General features: G+C 44.8%; 1 protein-coding gene across 1 annotated transcript in view; it reads right to left on the minus strand.

Annotated features, from left to right (window-relative positions):
- LOC147900162 (serine/threonine protein phosphatase 2A regulatory subunit B''beta-like) overlaps positions 1-18,799 on the minus strand; it is a 52,066-nt gene that overhangs the window by 9,593 nt on the left and 23,674 nt on the right. Inside the window, exons 5-7 of the mRNA XM_087376775.1 lie at positions 13,063-13,168; positions 12,841-12,931; positions 10,702-10,843 (exon numbers count right to left, since the gene is read on the minus strand). Coding sequence (XP_087232901.1) covers positions 10,702-10,843; positions 12,841-12,931; positions 13,063-13,168 — 339 coding nt within the window. The remainder of the gene's footprint in view (positions 1-10,701; positions 10,844-12,840; positions 12,932-13,062; positions 13,169-18,799) is intronic.

Below are 18,799 nucleotides of genomic sequence, written 5' to 3' on the forward strand. Positions count from 1 at the left end.
CGACAAAATAGAAACAAGACTGCCTCTACTCATGCAAATCAGGCCTTGGCCAACAATCACAGGGAAAAAGGCAAAGAGGGAGGAGGGAGGGACCCAAACATACATCGAGTACCTCACCATCTTCTTCTCCTGCTAATAGAAAGAAGAAGCACTGTAATTATTGCAAGAAGCTAGGGCATGGCATCTTTGAATGTCGCCAAGCACATTGCTTCGGAGAAGTAAAAACAACAAAAGGTCTTGCAGTACACATGCTCATGCTACCCAAGACGAGTGGGCATTTTTTGCGACCTGCCACTACAACGCGGAGATGCATGCTTCAGCTTTATCTATTTCAACTTCTAGGTCAGCCTAATATTTTGACACTAGAGCTTCTAAGCACATTACGTCCAACAAATCTCAATTTCAAGCCTAGGGTGATGCTCCACACGGGGGCATTGTCACATAGGTCACATCAATGTCGGGTGATACAGTGACACTTGTGGAAGCTTTGTATGTTCCAAGTATCAAGAAGAATCTGATTTCTATTTCAACCATCTCCACAAATCCTTTTAGAGTTATTTTTGACAATCATCGTTGTGCCATGTATGATAACCGATAGGTATGATAATTGTATTGTACGCACACACTTGACAGCAGGCTGTATCACCTTGACATCTTTGAGAAACAGGTTGCTATAGAAGCTAATGTCATTGCTGAATTTGTGATTTCCGATACTCACTTATGGCATGAGAGATTAGGGCATCTAAACTTCAATATTTGGTGAAGATGCACTCCAAGGACATGGTGGTAGATCTCCCACCCATGCATGCAATTACAAAACATGTATGTGGGCTGCTTATTGGGAAAAATGCATCGGTTCCCATTTCCAAAAGATAGCACCCTTGGTGCATCCAAGAAGTTGCACCTAGTACATAGTGATGTATGCGGGCGAATGTGGACAGCATCACTCAGAGGCCACTACTACTTTGTTGCTTTTGTGGATGACTTCACCAAATTCACTTGGATTTATCCGATGAAGTTAAAGTCAGATGTCTAATCTAGCTTCAAGCATTTTCTTGCCTTAGCTAGAATGAGTGTGGGGAAACACTATTGACCCTCTGTACTGACAGGGGGGATGAATACTTATCCTCAGAATTTTCGGATCTTTTAGCAAACCAGGGTATCATACATCAGCGCACAATGACACGCACTCAGCAACAAAATGGATTTGCGAAGAGGAAAAATGTAACAAAAATGCAAATGGGAAGGCGCATGCTTAAGGGAAAGTCTTTGCCCAATAAATTCTCGTTGGATGCTATTATGTATGCCAACTATGTGTTCAACCGAGCACCCAATCGATCATTGACCCCTTATGGGGCATGGACAGGTGGCAAACCTATAATTTCTCACATGCGGGTGTTTGGATCTCTTGCATATGCACATATACCTGCTCAGCTAAGGCATAAGCTTAATGATAGGCCATCAAATGCATTTTCATTGGCTACAGCTCACAGAGCAAAGGATACAGGTTGTTTCAACCTAGCAAGGCAAGGTAATTGTTAGTAGAGACGTGGTTTTTGCTGAGCATGCCCCTTTACCTTGGCTGGACTGTAAAAAACAGCCCTCAATGGATTCTATACCCCTCTTCACAGATTCAGATGACACTTTGCAAGATATGACTCCACATGCTTCTAGCAATTCACATCCTCTCCTGTTGCCAATGTTTCAGCCTGATTTGCAGCCACTTGATGATCATGCAATTGATTAGGCGGTTACTGAGGAGCAGGCTGTCATTAGACAGCAGAAAAGAGTTCCAAGGCGGCTCTTGGATACTCTACAAGATAGCAAGCAAGTTGCCCTTGGCTGTTCGCACCAAAGGTGCACAAAAACAAATGCAAGGCAATTTGCTTCATGTTGCATTGATTGCTACTCCTTGTAATGAGGAACCTCTCTGTCATAAGGATGCATTTGATAACAGAGAATCGATGGATGCCATGAAAGCTAAACTTGATTCCATTTGAGCAAATGGTACATGGGAGTTGTGTGACTTGCTAGTAGGCAAGCGTACCATAGGATTAAGTGGGTCTACAAATTGAAGCCGAAAGCTGATGGCAGTGTTGACCGCTACAAAGCCCGCCTTGTTGCTAAAGGCTATCCCAACAACATGGCATTGACTTTGAGGAGGAATTCGCTCCCAATTCACACATTACAACCATTCGTTGTGTTATTGCTCTATAATCTCACGACAAGGGGAGGTCTATCAATTGGACATTAACACCGCTTTCCTTCACAAGGATTGATGGAAGATGTTTATGTTACTCAGCCTCCAAGATTTGAAATTGCAGGTCTGAAACTAGGGTACTCTCTATGGTTTGCAGCATGCATGCACCACACGCATGATATGCAAGGATATACTCATTTTTGCTATTCCTTGGGTTTTAGAACAACCCTATAGAGGCCACTATTTTTGTCCGGAAGAGTGAATCAGAATTTCTTGATTTTAATTCTTTATGTGGATGACAAGCTTATCATGAGGCCAGACACGCCCAAAATTGAAGATTTCAAGGCAGATTTGCAGAAATCATTTGCAATGTCAGATATGGGCAGGTTGCACTAGTATTTGGGCATCCACTTTGCTAACATTGAGAGGGGCATAATGATGAGTCAATCCAAATATATGGGACAGCTCTTGCAGTGCTTCCAATTCAAGGATTGCAAATTGTTTTCTACTCCATTCGAACCTGGCTTCCGTTTCTCCTCCGAAGATGGGAGTGCCCCATTTGATGCTACTCTTTATCAGTGGGCAGTGGGCTGTGGGCTGTGGGCTGCCTTATTTACTTATGTCATACCCGGCCTGATTTGCAGTATGTCATTTCCCAGTTCAGCAGGTACATGCACAAGCCTAGCACATAGCATTGGCAAGCAACGAAGCGAGTCTTCCGTTACTTGAAGGCCACACAGCATTTGGGACTGTTCTATAGTGCTCAGTCTTCACAAGATTTGCATGCATTCACGGACATTGATTGGGCAGGTTGTTAGGGTACAAGGATGTCTCAATATGGCTTCATGCATCTCTTGGTTTTAGCAAGAAGTGTTAGAAACATGGTGGAGAGAGAGAGAGAGAGAGAGAGAGAGAGAGAGAGAGAGAGAAGGTTAGGGTGTGAGGAAATGATGCTCAAATGAAGACATGAAGAAGGCTTTCATTCATTCATAAAGTATGACATGATAAGTGAAGTACAAGCCTTATATAGGCTGAGCACACACACACATGTACCAAGTGTCTATGGGATAACTCCCAAAGTGACATGTGGCACTCACACATGACTCACACACATGAACTAGTACTAGAACTCCTAGTACTACACACCAACACATCACATCACCACACTCTTTGGCTATGATATCTCCAACACCCCCCTTCAGAGCAAAGAGTGTGAGACCCAACACGCAAAAGTAGACCGATCCCCCCTCCACCGCAATACTGCAAAGAGCAAGTCCAACTATCCAACCCCCCCCATGAGATAGTGACTTCTCAGTCAGCTTACAACCGGCAAGGGCAAACCATCACTTGTCACCCCCCCCCCCCTTACTCTGAACTGGGTGGTCAATAGTAAATACCAACAAACCAAAGTAAAAGACAATAGATTTGTTTTGGGAGGACAATCCAAGACAGAGTACCTTTTATTAACTCCAAATACATTCAAATTAGAAAGACAACTCAAGGCTGAGAACCTTTACTTAACTCAACACAAACATACATAGCATAGAGGGCCTAGATAGCCCAATCCTGGTCGCAAGGGTCCTTGTCCTCAAGAGAGAGGCCGTGAACCTCTGCTGTAGCTGCATGTATCTCCTCTGGGGGCTCTTCAGGTTCAACTTGTTCTTCAGTTGGCATGGTGCTTCTCGTGTTCCAGTTCCTTCTTCTTGAAGCAGTGAGCTTCAATGTCCTTCCCTCTTGTAAAACCTGCAAATAATGTTCTTGTTGGTCTTCCATTGCTGGTGGAAGCAAATGCTTAATCACCAGGAGAAGCAAGAGAGGCTTCCTTATTGCGACGGTCCTTCTCAATGAGTAGTTCCACCATACCATCAAACGTGGTAGTGGCAAGGCGAAAGACTTCAAGCGTTTGCTCAAAGCAAGAGATTCCATGCATACACTTCATAAGGACATCCATCTTATCTTCATCATTTGTGTAGGAACAAGAATGGAGAAGAGTTGTGAACACAAGAGAACAAGAAGTGAACACAAGTTAACTCCAACTAAAATGTTCAAGCAGATGAAGTACAAGTACTGTTGGAATGGTCACCTCCCCATTTGTAAGCCCCCATATGAGGAGAGCGTGGGGGAGGGAGACCTAGGGCAGAAGATGCCAGAGAAGAGAGAGGGAGGGGACTGCCACATGGGCAGCACCTCACAGCCAATAGAGGAGGATCCCTGAAGGAACAGTACAGGACAGCAGCGTCTCTAAGTACGGGTGATAACACGTGGTTGTACGGGACAATGCATATCCTTGGAGGCGCGCTGACATCAGCAAGGTGTGCGGCTGCAGTTCAGCTGCATGGCGGGGGTCTATGGGCAGGTATGAAGCCTACAAGAGGGTCTCCAGCGGCAACAAAAGGGCAGCCTAGCAGCAGCCCAAAAGGGCCGGGCTAGGGCCCTTATATAGGGTTTGAAGAAAAGCCCCAACCAGGTCGGTTTTACAGACTGGGGGGGGGGGCAGACTGGTCGGCCCAAACAGACCAGCCAGTCGGCCCATTTAGGGCTGGCTGGTCGGTTGGTTCAAGGGGGCCTTGAGCCCTATAAAAGGAGAGGCCCTGGGCCTCATTTCATATCCAACTATCCAGCAAGAGCAAGAGCAAACAGGAGCAGCCAGAAGCCACTCCCTTGGGCCTCACACTGGGGGTGAAGGAGAGAGGAAGGTGTGCCGCAGACTGAGTTCCGTAGAGGCTGGACCTCGGCTGTCATCTAGGGCAGCGAGGTGTTGTGATCAACATCTTCTGGAGCAACACTTCAGCTAACAGATAGGAGCAGCATAGACCTACCTTGGGCCTATATCCACGAGGTGAAGGAGGTACAGAGAAGCTGCAGACTAAGTTGAGAAGGGCTGCCCACCTAGGCTGGTTTCCAAACAGCAAGGTGGAGAGGATCACTCTAGACAAAGAGTCTACATTTGCTCGAGGTCGTGCACGCGCGCTCAGAGATCTAGAAGTGCTTGACATCTAGTAGGAGAACCTTTGGGTATTGTATCCTGTCCTACTTTGGGGACATACGGAAATATAAAGAGTTGCTTCTATATTGTTGCAGACCTTGCCAAAGGAAGAACGGGTCGAGACAAACCCTCAGAGCATGGTGCCTGGAAGACTCCAGGTTGTTCACTCATTATGAGGGGGACAACTGGAAGATTGTGACGGCTGGATTGCTCGAGTTTGAAGGCAGGAACGTGACCGAAGATGGTGGTGCCAGGAGGTGCTACCAAAGATGGACCTGTGTAGGATGGTGTGCAGAAGCAGAACCAGACCTGGTGGAGCGGGAGCCACTGGATGAAAAGCCAGGAAAAGATTTCGACATGAAAAAGTTCAAGAGGACTACAACCAAGGAGTTACTAGAGCATCTTCATCGAAGTGTTGGCATTGGGCCTGGATGTGTCGGTGAGAGGGGTTGTTGGAATGGTCACCTCCCCATCTGTAAGCCCCCATATGAGGAGAGCGTGGGGGAGGGAGACCTAGGGCAAAAGATGCCCAGAGAAGAGAGAGGGAGGGAACTGCCACATGGGCAGCACCTCACAACCAATAGAGGAGGATCCTTGAAGGAATAGTACGGGACAGCAGCGTCTCTAAGTACGGGTGATGATGCGTGGTTGTACAAGACTGCATATCCTTGGAGGCACGATGACATCAGCAAGGTGTGCGGCTGCATGGTGGGGGTCTGTGGGTAGGTATGAAGCTTGCAAGAGGGTCTCCAGCAGCAACAAAAGGGCAGCCTAGCAGCAGCCCAAAAGGGCCTAGCTAGGGCCCTTATATAAGGTCTGAAGAAAAGCCCCAACCAGGTCGGTTTTACAGACGGGGGTGGGGCAGACTGGTCGGCCCAAACAGACCAGCTGGTCGGCCCATTTAGGGCTGGCTGGTCGGTTGGTTCAAGGGGGCCTTGAGCCCTATAAAAGGAGAGGCCCTAGGCCTCATTTCATATCCAACTATCCAGCAAGAGCAGGAGCAGACAGGAGCAACCAAAAGCCACTCCCTTGGGCCTCACACTGGGGGTGAAGGAGAGTGGAAGGTGTGCTGCAGACTGAGTTCCCTAGAGGCTGGACCTTGGCTGTCTTCTAGGGCAGCGAGGTGTTGTGATCAACATCTTCTAGAGCAGCACTTCAGCTAACAGATAGGAGTAGCACTAGACCTACCTTGGGCCTATATCCACGAGGTAAGGAGGTACAGAGAAGCTGCCGACTAAGTTGAGAAGGGCTGCCCACCTAGGCAGGTTTCCAGACAGCAAAGTGGAGAGGATCGCTCTAGACAGAGAGTCTACGTTTACTCGAGGTAGAGCACGCGGACTCAAAGATCTAGAAGTGCTTGACATCTAGTAGGAGAACTTTTTGGTATTGTATCCTGTCCTACTTTGTGGACGGACGGAAATATAAAGAGTTGCTTCTATATTTGTTTCTGAGCATTGTCTATTTACTGGCTTGCACATCTATGCACTTAAGTTAAGAAGTTTGTAATTCCACACCCCACACGCACACTGTGTGAGCTCCTGGGCAATACTATCAATCTTCCGCTATGCATACCCTGCTATGCATACCCTCTGTTGGGTCATTTCTACCAAGTACTTGATATATATAGTCTAAGTACTAGAGCACACAAAAACTCTAAAATAGACCAAGTCCTAGTCTATCCTACACCACCAATAGCAATGCAACTCTGGCTATCACAGAAGATCGGAGTTGCATTACCATCCTGAGCATGATGCAAGTCATGCAGAAGCTTCCTTAACCACATACATTCCATAGTGGCTGAATTTGCAGCTTTGTATTCTGCTTCACTGGAGGAGAGAGACATCTGCTGGTCTTGAGCCATGAGATGCACGCTGAGCCCAATGAGAAGCAATCGCCAGAAGTGGACCTGCGATCATCGATGTCCCCCGACCAATCTAAGTCAGTGAAGCCACTCAGAGAAATGTCACCATCTGAAGCTAATGCATCCCATAGGAAAGTGTACCCTGTACATATCTGAGAACCCTCTTCACTGCATTCCAATGCATGACTGTGGGACAATGCATGAATTGGCCAAGAAGCCCTGTGAAATACGCAATGTTTGGCCGTGTGGAGCATAAGTAGATCAAACTGCCCACCAACTGCCTTTGTACAATGTGCCATCAAACTTTTTAGATGTATCATGCTTACTTAGCTTGATTCCCTTTTCCAATGGAGTGGCCACAGGCTTACAATTCTCCATCTTAAATTTCTGCAACAACCCCTTCGAATATTTTGTCTATGACATAGAAATCCCCCCTTAGGTTTGCCAAAATTATGCCAAGACAAAAGTGTAAGAGGCCCAAATCTATCATGTCAAAAGTCTGACACAAGATGGGTTGCACTACTGCAATTTGCTGCAAATTACTGCCACTGAGTATGATGTCATCAACGTAAAGAACAAGCATGACCCAATCTGATTTTTGTTGCAGAACATACAAATTTGGCTCTGTATGAATGTTGACAAAGCCCTGGCACAACAAGAACTGATGTATCTTTTGGTACCATACACGAGGCGCTTGCTTCAGCCCATACAAGGCTTTCCTGAGCTTGCATACCTTGTGTTCTTGTCCCTAAACAAAAAACCCTTGAGGCTGATGCACATAGACCTCCTCCTTGAGATCCCCATTGCGGAAGGCGGTCTTGACATCCATCTAGTATACAAACCAACCATAAAACATAGCAAGAGAGAGATGACAAAGCGAATGGTAGCCATCTTGGCCACCGGAACAGAAGTCTCCTCATAATTTATCCCCTCTTCTTGTGCATACTCCTTGGCAACTAAACGGGCTTTGTACTTCTCAACTGTACCATCTGCATTATAGTTTATTTTTTAGATTCATTTGGTGCCAACCACATTCTTGCCAATGGGTGCATCAATCAAGTCCCATGTAGCATTCTTTTGAATGGATCTAATCTCAGATTCCATGGCTTTCTGCCATGCCGGATTGCCCTGAGCATCCTCAAGGCACTGAGGCTCAGTTTCAGCTTCCATCACTTGGGTCATGAGAGCAAAATTCACCTGCATCTTAGCATTCTAAGTGCCGGCCTTAGTTCTCCCCAATATAGGCTGATCTTTAGCATCTGCAAGTGTCAACCTAGCCCATCTAGGAACTGAATTCTCAGCTGTCCCACTAGGAATAGCATCTGGAAGTGCATTTGGAGTAACACCCTTTGCACAGCACTAATAATGTTTCCAAATATTGGGTTGTCCCTCCCCATGACATGGATGCAAATCTGAAACATTTGAGAGAAAAGAACCCTCAACATGTGACAACCTTGCTGGAGTCTGAGAGGTAGAGGAAAGATCAACTGGAGAACCCAAATCAGCATCATCCTCAAACCGAATGATGTCCAGAGGTGTATCATCATATGAAGGCAACTCCTCACTGATGGGCTGCATGCTATCATGCTCTACAAACAAAATATCCCTGCTTATTATTACTTTCCTTGTGGTTGGATTGTAAAGCCTAAAGCCTCGACTTTCAGTGCTATACCCCACAAAGATGCATTTAATGCTTTTATCATCAAGCTTGGATCGATTTTCAGCTGGTACCAAAGCATATGCAAGACCCAAAGATTCTGAAATGATTCACCTTGGGCTTGTACCCATAAAATGCCTCAAAAGGCATCCTGTCAACCAATGCTTGTGTAGGACAGCAATTCTAAATATGTGTGGTTGTAACAACTGCTTCAGCCCAAAATGCTTTTGACATTCTCTTAAATTTCAGCATACACCATGTCATATCCATGAGAGTCATGTTCTTCCTCTCTACAATCGGATTATGCTGAGGCGTGTATGGCACTCTTTTGTGATGCCTTATCCCATGCTCTTTTAGGTATCCCTCAAAAGCATGTGATAAGGCATTGTCAGAATTAAGTGTTCCAATTTTAGAATTGATTTGGTTCTCAGCCAATGCTTTGAACTCCTTGAACCAATTGAACACTTCAGATTTGCTTTTCATGAGAGAGAGCAAAGCGAACCTAGAATAATCGTCAATGAATGTGACAAAATACCGATACCCTCTATGGGTTGTGGCATTCATTGGTCCACAAACATCACTATGCACAATCTGCAAGACCCTTTGTACTCTGACTGAACCTGGACCATCCTTTTGGAACGGTAGGCGCTGCAACTTTCCATATGTTGCACATGACTGCCACATGGCCGTCAGTACTTTCTGACTGCCCTGGCCTGCACCTGCAGCAACCTAACTGTTGTTGTCTCCTGCGCAGATTTGTGCTGTCCGCAGATCTGCTCCAAATGCTGTGATGCACTCGTACAGCCTCCGTACAGCACTTTGATAGCAGCCTTTGCTGTCCATGGCAGCCTGCACTGCCCATGTGGCAGCCCTGCTTCCCATCTACCCTCGTGGCAGCCCCTTTCTTTGCCCACATGGCATCTCTGATATTCTTTTCCTTCTGCTGGTACACCTCCCCCATGTCCTCGTCATTTGGGGGCTCATAGGTGGGGAGGTGACCCTGATAATCCCAATAGTTACGGGGGAGATAGCTGTGTCCTATGGATGTATACATGCAATGGATCGGAGGAAGGACATCAACGCCATTAGTGCTCATCCTCTTCTCGTCTGTAGTCCCTTGGAGGTAGCTCGTCCTCTAACGTGCACTACCGTCACTCCAGTGGTCTATCTCCCCAAGTCAACTAGTAAAGAGGTCTGTCGTGTCATGCACTTTGGATCCCAACTGTATCGTTGGGCCTCGAGGAGGAAAGTCGCCACACGTCACTAATCAGAATGGGGGCATCTCTGAGTGGTCCAAATCCTCTTCTAAATAGATGGTGATAGCTAGGAGTCAAGTTTGGCAGATAACCTCTTATGGTTTCTCCCAATTAGAGATCCAACAAGAATTGAAGATACTCCTAAGAAATAATATCCTGAACCATTCCTTAAATATTTTTGCTGAATTGATTAATACAAGGATGAATTGATTAATGCAAGGATCTATGCACATGTCTTGCATTTGAAAACCTTTACCTTGCACATGAATTTAGAGAAGAGATAGTTATCTCAACTGAAGTATCTTGGTCATAGTGTCTACAATGAAGATTATCATGGACTTTAAGGATGTAGCTGTTAAAACTGAGCAGGCCGAGTAACAAAATAATTCTAGTAGGGTTATGTATAAAACCAATCTGAGACTCCTCCAAGATCACAGCATATTTATAATTGACTCGTTTCCAAAACAAGATCTTTTAAAGGAGAAATAGGTTTTAAAAAGGTAAGGTATGTGGTTGTTTTGCTGCACATACGTTAGTGCTTTCTATGAAGAAAATGCTTCCATGGGAGCTAATAACCCTCAGACCAGCATTTCTAATAAGGTAAACATCAAATAAACACCTATATTCAGTATAGAAAGTATTCTCAACAGTCATATAACAAAACCATGTTATTCCCTTGAAACAGTCTTTGAAGGCATTCTCTCAAGATAAACACAAGCTCTGAAAACGTAACACATGTACCTCAATACTTTGTTAATATCCTCCTCTTCATCTACTTGTTGTAAAACAGCAACTAAATTGCTGCGCTTAAGTTCTCTAAGCTGAAGGCGCCCATTTGCTGATCTATTTACATGGTAGAAAATTCTGTATATGACAGTCTCAGCTGAAAAGTCAAGGAGAACCATTAAATCTAATGTTTACAAGCTTCCCTCCCTCCCTCCCTTCCTCTCTCTCTCTCTCTCTCTCTCTCTCTCTCTCTCTCTCTCACACACACACACATGTGACATTCCTTAAATACACATGCACAGTTATGACCTTTCAAGATACTTTCAAATGGAGAGGCCAGAAATATATATAATCCCATTAGGTGATTTCCATGCAAGGGTAAGTAAAATTTCTTCCTCAAAAAAAGGAGATACCTCAATCATTAACAGTCGTTGTAGAACAACTCTAAAGGTTAGAGGCACAACCAGACAACAGCATTTGCATGTCTGCTAATATGGAGAAGACATATGTCTACTATAGAAAGAGAACAAACAGTCCATCTTAATACCACAACGCTTAAAACCACACACTCCATCCTGCCTAGTAGGGACTGGCTACTTTAACATTCCTACAACCATTATTGTGTCCAACGATGAGTGTAGACCATAGTATAGGCATATTTATGTTGCGCATACCCATAACACACTCATGAGCATCCATTTGTACAAATGTCTCAATATTTCAGCTCCTCCACAGGTCATTCTTAGAAAAGCTTCTGAACAATTATGTACATTAGTGGTGCTATCTTGGCTGTCCCACTTATCTGAGAGATTTGGCAGGTGGAAGTGAGCATACAGTTACCTCAGCACATATGGTCTGCGTTTGATCGGGCAAAAACCACACTATTTGTCATACAAAGATGCTCTTGAAATGATGTGACTCCTTGTGTTGGCACAACCCCGTACTGGCCAGGGTAAGGTTCACTTAAAGACTCTGGGCCCAAATTTGTACGAGGAGCTAGTATTACTATATCAGAAGGTGTATCAGTGCCCACCCTCAAACAATAACGTATCCATTTCTTTTGCACGCAGTTTCGTGTCGGAGCAATGCCAAGTGGCAACAGTGGTTGCACCTACCATTGTGCACCACTTTAAGAACTGCCTTATTCCTAATTAAAAATGGAAAGTTTCCAGATCTTCCATTTCAATTATTTCGGGATTCATACTGCCAGTTTGCTACTCAGAATTCCTGTGATACAAGGTCATGTACATACTAATTAATATAACAAATATCTCATTTAGTGTAAATAGACTTGATATTTAGTATGGGCATGCTCGCACAATATATAACCCTCTCAATCAGCCAGCCCCAAATCTCTTCATGAATCCTAGACTGCACCTTTGAAATGGGAAATGTATGCCAGTGCATATGCCTGGACGAAAGGAGGCCTGAGTCCAATAAGGACAGCACACAAGTGTTGCCATGCTGAAGCTTCGAAATAAGAGGGCCAAAAACCATGAACCCAAAACCATTCCACGTAGTGATTTGCTTTAGCTTCCCCTTACCCTGAAAGAACTTGGCTCCCTTTCTGGCTAAACTCTCATTTAATACCTCACTGCCATGGACATGGTTTGGCCAAGCTCCAACTGTCTAGTGATCATCCCCATAGAGGAGGTGTGCCATTTGTTGCCTAAGAAGAGGGAGGGTGATCACTACACGTCACTCCAAATGAGCCATACTAACAAGACTGGAGGAGAAATTGCTCCCAACTTTTAAGCCTCGTACCACCAACATTATCATTAAATGTTGCTGCATTGTACACGTAAAGCAGATGCCAGGTGATAGAATTAGACCAAGTTTAAGGGAAGGAGAATAAAGAGTTGAAGAGGAGGAAATGAAAATAATACAAAGGCCCAATCCAAAATTTCAATACAATTGATGGGAAAATACCACAAGAGAAGGGGGTAACGTAACAAAGAAAGGCAGCAGAGAGAACACAAAGAGAAGGAAGATGGGTGTAGGGGGAAAAAGGAAAAATGTCCAAAATTTACACATGACCTAATGGTGAGCACCTGTGTAGCCCCTTTTTGGCCCCTCTAGTCAAAACACCCCTAAATACTGCAGCGTACTAGCTTAGCCTAGCCTTCAATCTTAATAATCAAACATAAAGGGTACCATATCTTTCTTGAAATTCAGGTGTATCTTGGAGAAATTCCAGTCCACGGTGAGTAGCAAGAAGCTCTCTTAGTACTGGGCGAAAGTCATCCTGCAAAACAGTCATTCAAAACAAAATCTCATTACAACATACACATGTATTCCATGTAGACAAGTTTGTGCATATGTATCAGGGCATGAATAACCCACAAAGCACATGAAAACAGCTAATAATTAACTCACTTGTGTCAGATACATTTTGTCAGGTTGTTTTAAGACCATAAACATCCTTGTTGCCATGTCGGTTGTCATCACATTGTGTCCCATCCAAAACTCAATGAATCGATCCCTGCAATATCATAAAGTAAATATAACTGCATAACAATGGAAGTGGTTTGAGACCTAATACCCTAGCCCAACAAAACTCTCCTCCTCCTCTATCCTATTCACTCTCTACTCTCCTCTATCCTCTTCACTCTACCCCCTCCTCCTACTCCTCCTACTCTCCCTCCTCTTCCTCCTCCTCCTCCTTTCCCAAATACCGATTACCTACTCCTCTCCACAATGCCGAAAGATGCGTATTGGAGACATGCCACCTACATTGATAATTATGCTGGAGGTGGTGGCTCCAAGAAGTAAAATGCAACTATTGTGGCATCTGTTGGAATGGCCACCTCCCCATCTGTAAGCCCCCATATGAGGAGAGCATGGGGGAAAAACAAGGGGATACTGGGGCTGCCACATGGGCAGCACACAGGCTGCCATGTGGGCAGCTGTCAAAACAGGAATGCATGGGCCTGCAAAAGAGGCGCACAGGTGGCAGCATAGGCAGGCTGAAAGCACCTGCATGGTGGGCTGTCTGGCAGAAGAGATGGCGCAGAAGGGCAGGGCAGACCAGCAGATTAGGTCGGCCACATGGAGGCCAGATGGAGCAGCAAATGGGGCTGCCAGTGGGCAGTGGCATGCCTTATATAGGGCTGGGCCCCTGCCTTGATTGGAGGGCTAAAGGCCCTAGAAGTGTGGGCCCAAAAGGCTCCGGGTTGTGAGCCCTTACAGGGCTGGACCAGCCACAGACTGGTCGGCCAGTTTGCTGCAGGCTGGTCGGTGTTTTTGCCAGCCCCTTGGGGCCTATAAAAGCAGAGGCTCTTGGCCTCATTTATTATCACTTGCAGCAGCAGTTCAGGGAGCAAAAGGAGCAGCAGAACAGGCACCTGTGGGCCTCTATCTAGGAGGATTCAAGTGGGCTGTAGAGCTGCAGACCTAGCTCAGAGTGCTGCCCACCTAGGCTGGTGCAAAGACAGCAAGGTGGAAGGGATCTGGACGAATAGTCTACAAAAGCTCGAGGTGGAGCACGCGGGCTCGAGTCTAGAGATAGCCAGCAAATAGGAGAAGTACCTTGTGGTAAGATCAGAGGACCACACCATTCGTGGGACTCTGGATCTCTCTCTTTTGTATTGTGTCCATAGTTTTGGATGGAAATATATTATTTTGGTGGTTTCTCTATCTGGCTGGTTCATTGTCTATTGATGAGTCTGCACATCTATTTTATGCACCTAAGTTAAGAAGTTTGTGATTCCACACCCCACACGCACACTATGTGAGCTCCTGGGCATTACTATCAGTCTTCCGCTGTGCGTACCCTCTGTTGGGTCATTTCTAACAGCATCAACAAAACGGGGTCCGTCACACAGTTGAAAGACCATCTGGCGGGTGTTCCCAACAAGGATATAGGTATGTGTGAGCATGTGCCTCTTGATCTGCTGAATGGCCTTCAAGAATGGAAGCGTAAGCGCATGGTTGTTGCAACAAATCAAGACGAAGAAGAGACCGAGAACACAGAGCCATTGCTTGATGCTTCTGCTAGCACATTGGGTTCAAAGAGGAGTAGAGGGGCATCTGCAACATCGAGCCTGGGTCCTAATGCTATGAGGACACACTTGCCACATGGAGCAAGTAATGTGGGTGGGAAAAAGAGGCTCATTACAAAGGTCTAGCATTCAAGCACGGATGCAAAAGCAGGCAGTCAAGGAGGCCACTAGTGAGCTCACGAAGCTATTTATACAATGTGCAATACCCTTTCATGTGGCAGCTATCAGTCGCGTTGGGTATGAATGGGAAGGACCGACATGTGAAGCCTTGAGGACAAGAGAGCTAAGAAGAGAGAGGACACATATGGAAGAACCCTTGAAACAGGCTTGGGTAAAGTATGGGTGCACACTCTTATGTGATGGATGGTCAGATGTACGCAAGAGAAGTGTGTACAACATTCTAGTGTCTTCTTGCAAGGAGAGGATGTTCCTGAGAGCCATAGATGCCTCTGCCGCAGGTACAGTGATTACAGGATTGTACATTTGGAACCACATGCGTGCAGCTATCTTGGAGATAGGTGCGGACAACGTGGTGCAAGTAGTGACAGATAATGGCAGTAATTGTGTGTCTATGGGTGAGATGTTGCAAGATGAGTTTCCAAAGATTGTGTGGCCACCATGTGCCTCACATTGCCTTGATCTTTTGATTGAGGACCTAGGAAAGAAAGCTTGGATTGGTACTATTTTCTCCACTGCCCGTAGTATCGTGAAGTTTGTCACGAAGAGACCCAAAATTCTCAGCATCTATCGGGCCTACAGTGACCTTGAGCCATTGAAACCTTCAACCACGAGATTTACTTACAAGTACTGTACCTTCAGTTGGACAGTGCTAGCCTAGTACTACTAGATTAGGCCCTAGAGAGACTTCAGATGCGTCTAATTCTCTAAAGTCTCTTAGTCTATAGTCTAGACTATGCTATTTCTTTTTTTGATGATTATTGATGTAGTATTGAGTTTACTTTGGCAGCTGGCTACCTTTTTTTGACATGATTCATGATCATGGATGCTAGTAGCTTCTATGGGTGTGCTTTTATTTTTCAGACATTGATATGTCACATGGTTCATGAATTTGGACTCTGGATAATAGTAGATAATATGATGCTTTTTACTTATGCAATTGCAATATTGTAATTCGTTTCAAATTGTTGTAACTGTTGTTGATTCTTGAATCTTGAAGCATCATTCATGAATGATAGATCATAGAATCATAGATGTTGAAACTTGAAGCATCATGCATGCTGCATAAGTCATGACTTAATAGCACTAGTTACTAAGCAGATGCTAAGTAGCATAATTTGTCACTTTAAGCACGTTGCACTATATTTATAATTGTATTATGTATAAAAAGTTAATTTTTACACATAAATTGTACTATATTAAAATTTCTCGTTTCCCCGTTTTGGCTTGGGCCAGAAACTCCATTTCTGCCGTTTCTGTTTTGGCTGGCAACTATGATCATGATGTTTTTGGTGTAGTATTGATCTATCATTGACACTATGTATCAGAATCCAGATTCCAGATGACTCTGGTCTCTGGAGGCTGCACTCTTTGAACTTTCATGAATCATGATTCATGACTTTAATATTAATACAAGTTTGAAGTTTGAAGTTGAAAGTTTTGTAGCTCTATGTCAATGTAATGTGTATAATGTATATTTTTCTAAAGATTTTTGGGTAAAATTAGGGTCACGTATGTTTCAGCCCTAGGGGCTGAACCAATCTCCAATCATACTCCCATACTCGTATGACGTATGCGTATGGTAAAAAATATGGTTTGTACCTGACACTGGATAGATCGATCTGGTCCACTATGCAGTTGCAGTTGACTATTTCAGTTCATGATTATGATTTTGTTAGCATAGATTAGTACTCATCAAGGGCCCTAGCGCGCCCTTTGCTTCAGCCCACTAAGGCTTGTATGAGTTCGCTTTTCTGTGTACTTTGTCCCATAGGCCCGCAAGGCCTCCCATGGATGTTAATACATCTCTCTCTCTCTCTCTCTCTCTCTCTCTCTCTCTCTCTCTCTCTCAGAGGCTTGTATGAGTTCGCTTTTCTGTGTACTTTGTCCCACAGGCCCGCAAGGCCTCCCATGGACGTTAATACATCTCTCTCTCTCTCTCTCTCTCTCTCTCTCTCTCCCCCCCCCCGCAAGGCCTTCCGTGGACGTTAATACACATCTCTCTCTCTCTCTCTCTCTCTCTCTCTCTCTCTCAGTAATTCATCGACACAACTTCACTTACCAAGGAAAGCCGGTTGAGATTGTGCAATCATACACCTATCTAGGGGCAATCTTCGCAGGTCCAGTTTTCACGATGACTCATGCAGCCAAGGCAAGAGGACAAGGAGCTTTGGCTTGATTAGTTAGAGTGACAGTGCTTTCAAGCACACTTCCAATACCCTCCAACGAAGGGATGGCTATTTGATACACTTGTTAGGCCAACTGTCATGGTGTGCAGCACCCGTCTTGGGGTGACCTATCGGCAATTGAGTGGCAGAGATTCAAAAAGCTACACGTGATTATGGGATCCAAGATGATTCGGACTAAGTCCTCAGTTCCTCATAGATCGTACAAGCAGAGTTCGCTATGACACCACTCCAAATTGATGCCGATTTCTAGATGGTGACATATCTTCACAAGGTTTGGGCCTTGCCTAGCTAGAGACTACCGAGGGTGGCACTAGAGCCATCCAGGCGACGATCCAAGAGCGGGATTCGGATGGCCTAGTATTATCCAGATGGTTTGCTAGTCAAGGTATTCAGATGGACCGCCAACCCCACACATCGTAGACTTGGAAAAGGAAGGGGTGTGAGAAAATGCAAAAGAGCAAGAGTGAGCAAGATGGAGAGTGAGCTAAACGTAGGTCACTCCCAAAAGTGTACTAAACTGAAGTGTAGTACAATGAAAGAGATGAGGGTTTTGTCTAAGTGACAAAACCCTATCTAATCAGTAACTGTAGTTAGAGATTAGACCGTAATTAGGGAGAAAAACCTCTAAGAGAGAAAAGTGCCCTAACCCACTTATTATATTACATTGGCCACCGCCTAGAATATAATAATAATTCTAAAACCCCCCTGCAGTGCCAATGTGGTGTACAAGGTAATGATCAAAAAAGAAGATAAGTTTAGGGCACTGCGAAATGCCTCAAACTTCTCACGTGGAAGTGCTTTGGAGAAGATGGTTGCAACATTGTCATGTGTTAACACATAGATCATACTGATCTCCCCTACATGTAGCTTCTATCTGACATAGTGATAGTGAACCTCAATGTGCTTCATGCAAGCATGAAACACAAGATTCTTTGCCACTGCAATAGCACTCTGACTATCAGTGAGAATAGAAGAAGGACCCTCCAATATGAGACGAAGATCAGCGAACAAACGTCGCAGCCAAACACACTCAACTGTCGCTGTGAAAGCTGCCCTGTACTCAGCTTCACATGACGAAGTAGTGTAAACTACTCGGTGCTTTCTATCGATTCAGACAACCGATTTTGCAGAGGCGTTTGGATGAAATCATTGTGAGTTGCCAAACACATATACTTGAACTTAAGAGATTGCAATTAAGCTGGAATTAAGACTTATACAGCTTAAACACAAAGTGGCATCATTGGAAATTGCAATATGATTGAGGGGCCAAGACGGCCCCCCCCCTTATCCAGGCTCACTTTATTCTTGAAAATGAAGATACAAGACCAAGGTGCAATGCACCTCCAAACTAGACTCAGTGAAAGCCTAGGACCTAGATACAAGACTCAAGAGCATATCTACAAGGTAGACAACAAAAAAAGAGGACTCCAAGCTCAGGTTTCAACTCTTGGCTTGCCCAATCCACAAGGAAGAAGCCTGCAACAATCACCACTTACATCCAACATTAGAGGCAAGCACTAGTTTCTAGAAAGATAGTAGAAACAACATGAAATAGTGCTGTAAATGAGATAAACTTGACAATACAGACTCCCTTCGTGACTTGACCCTTTTGTAGATGAAGTCCTTGATGCCTCTGAAGCTACCTTGGGCGAGGAGAGTGTGGAAATGGGGCTGGAATGAAAACAGCTTAGAAAAAACAGCCTGTAGACTAGAGAGAGAAAGCCTTTATGGAGTGATAGCTGTAGA

Source organism: Dipteris shenzhenensis, chromosome 7 (assembly GCF_047967505.1).
Source record: "Dipteris shenzhenensis isolate YYH24624 ecotype China chromosome 7, Dip_SZ_1.0, whole genome shotgun sequence".
Taxonomy (NCBI): domain Eukaryota; kingdom Viridiplantae; phylum Streptophyta; class Polypodiopsida; order Gleicheniales; family Dipteridaceae; genus Dipteris; species Dipteris shenzhenensis.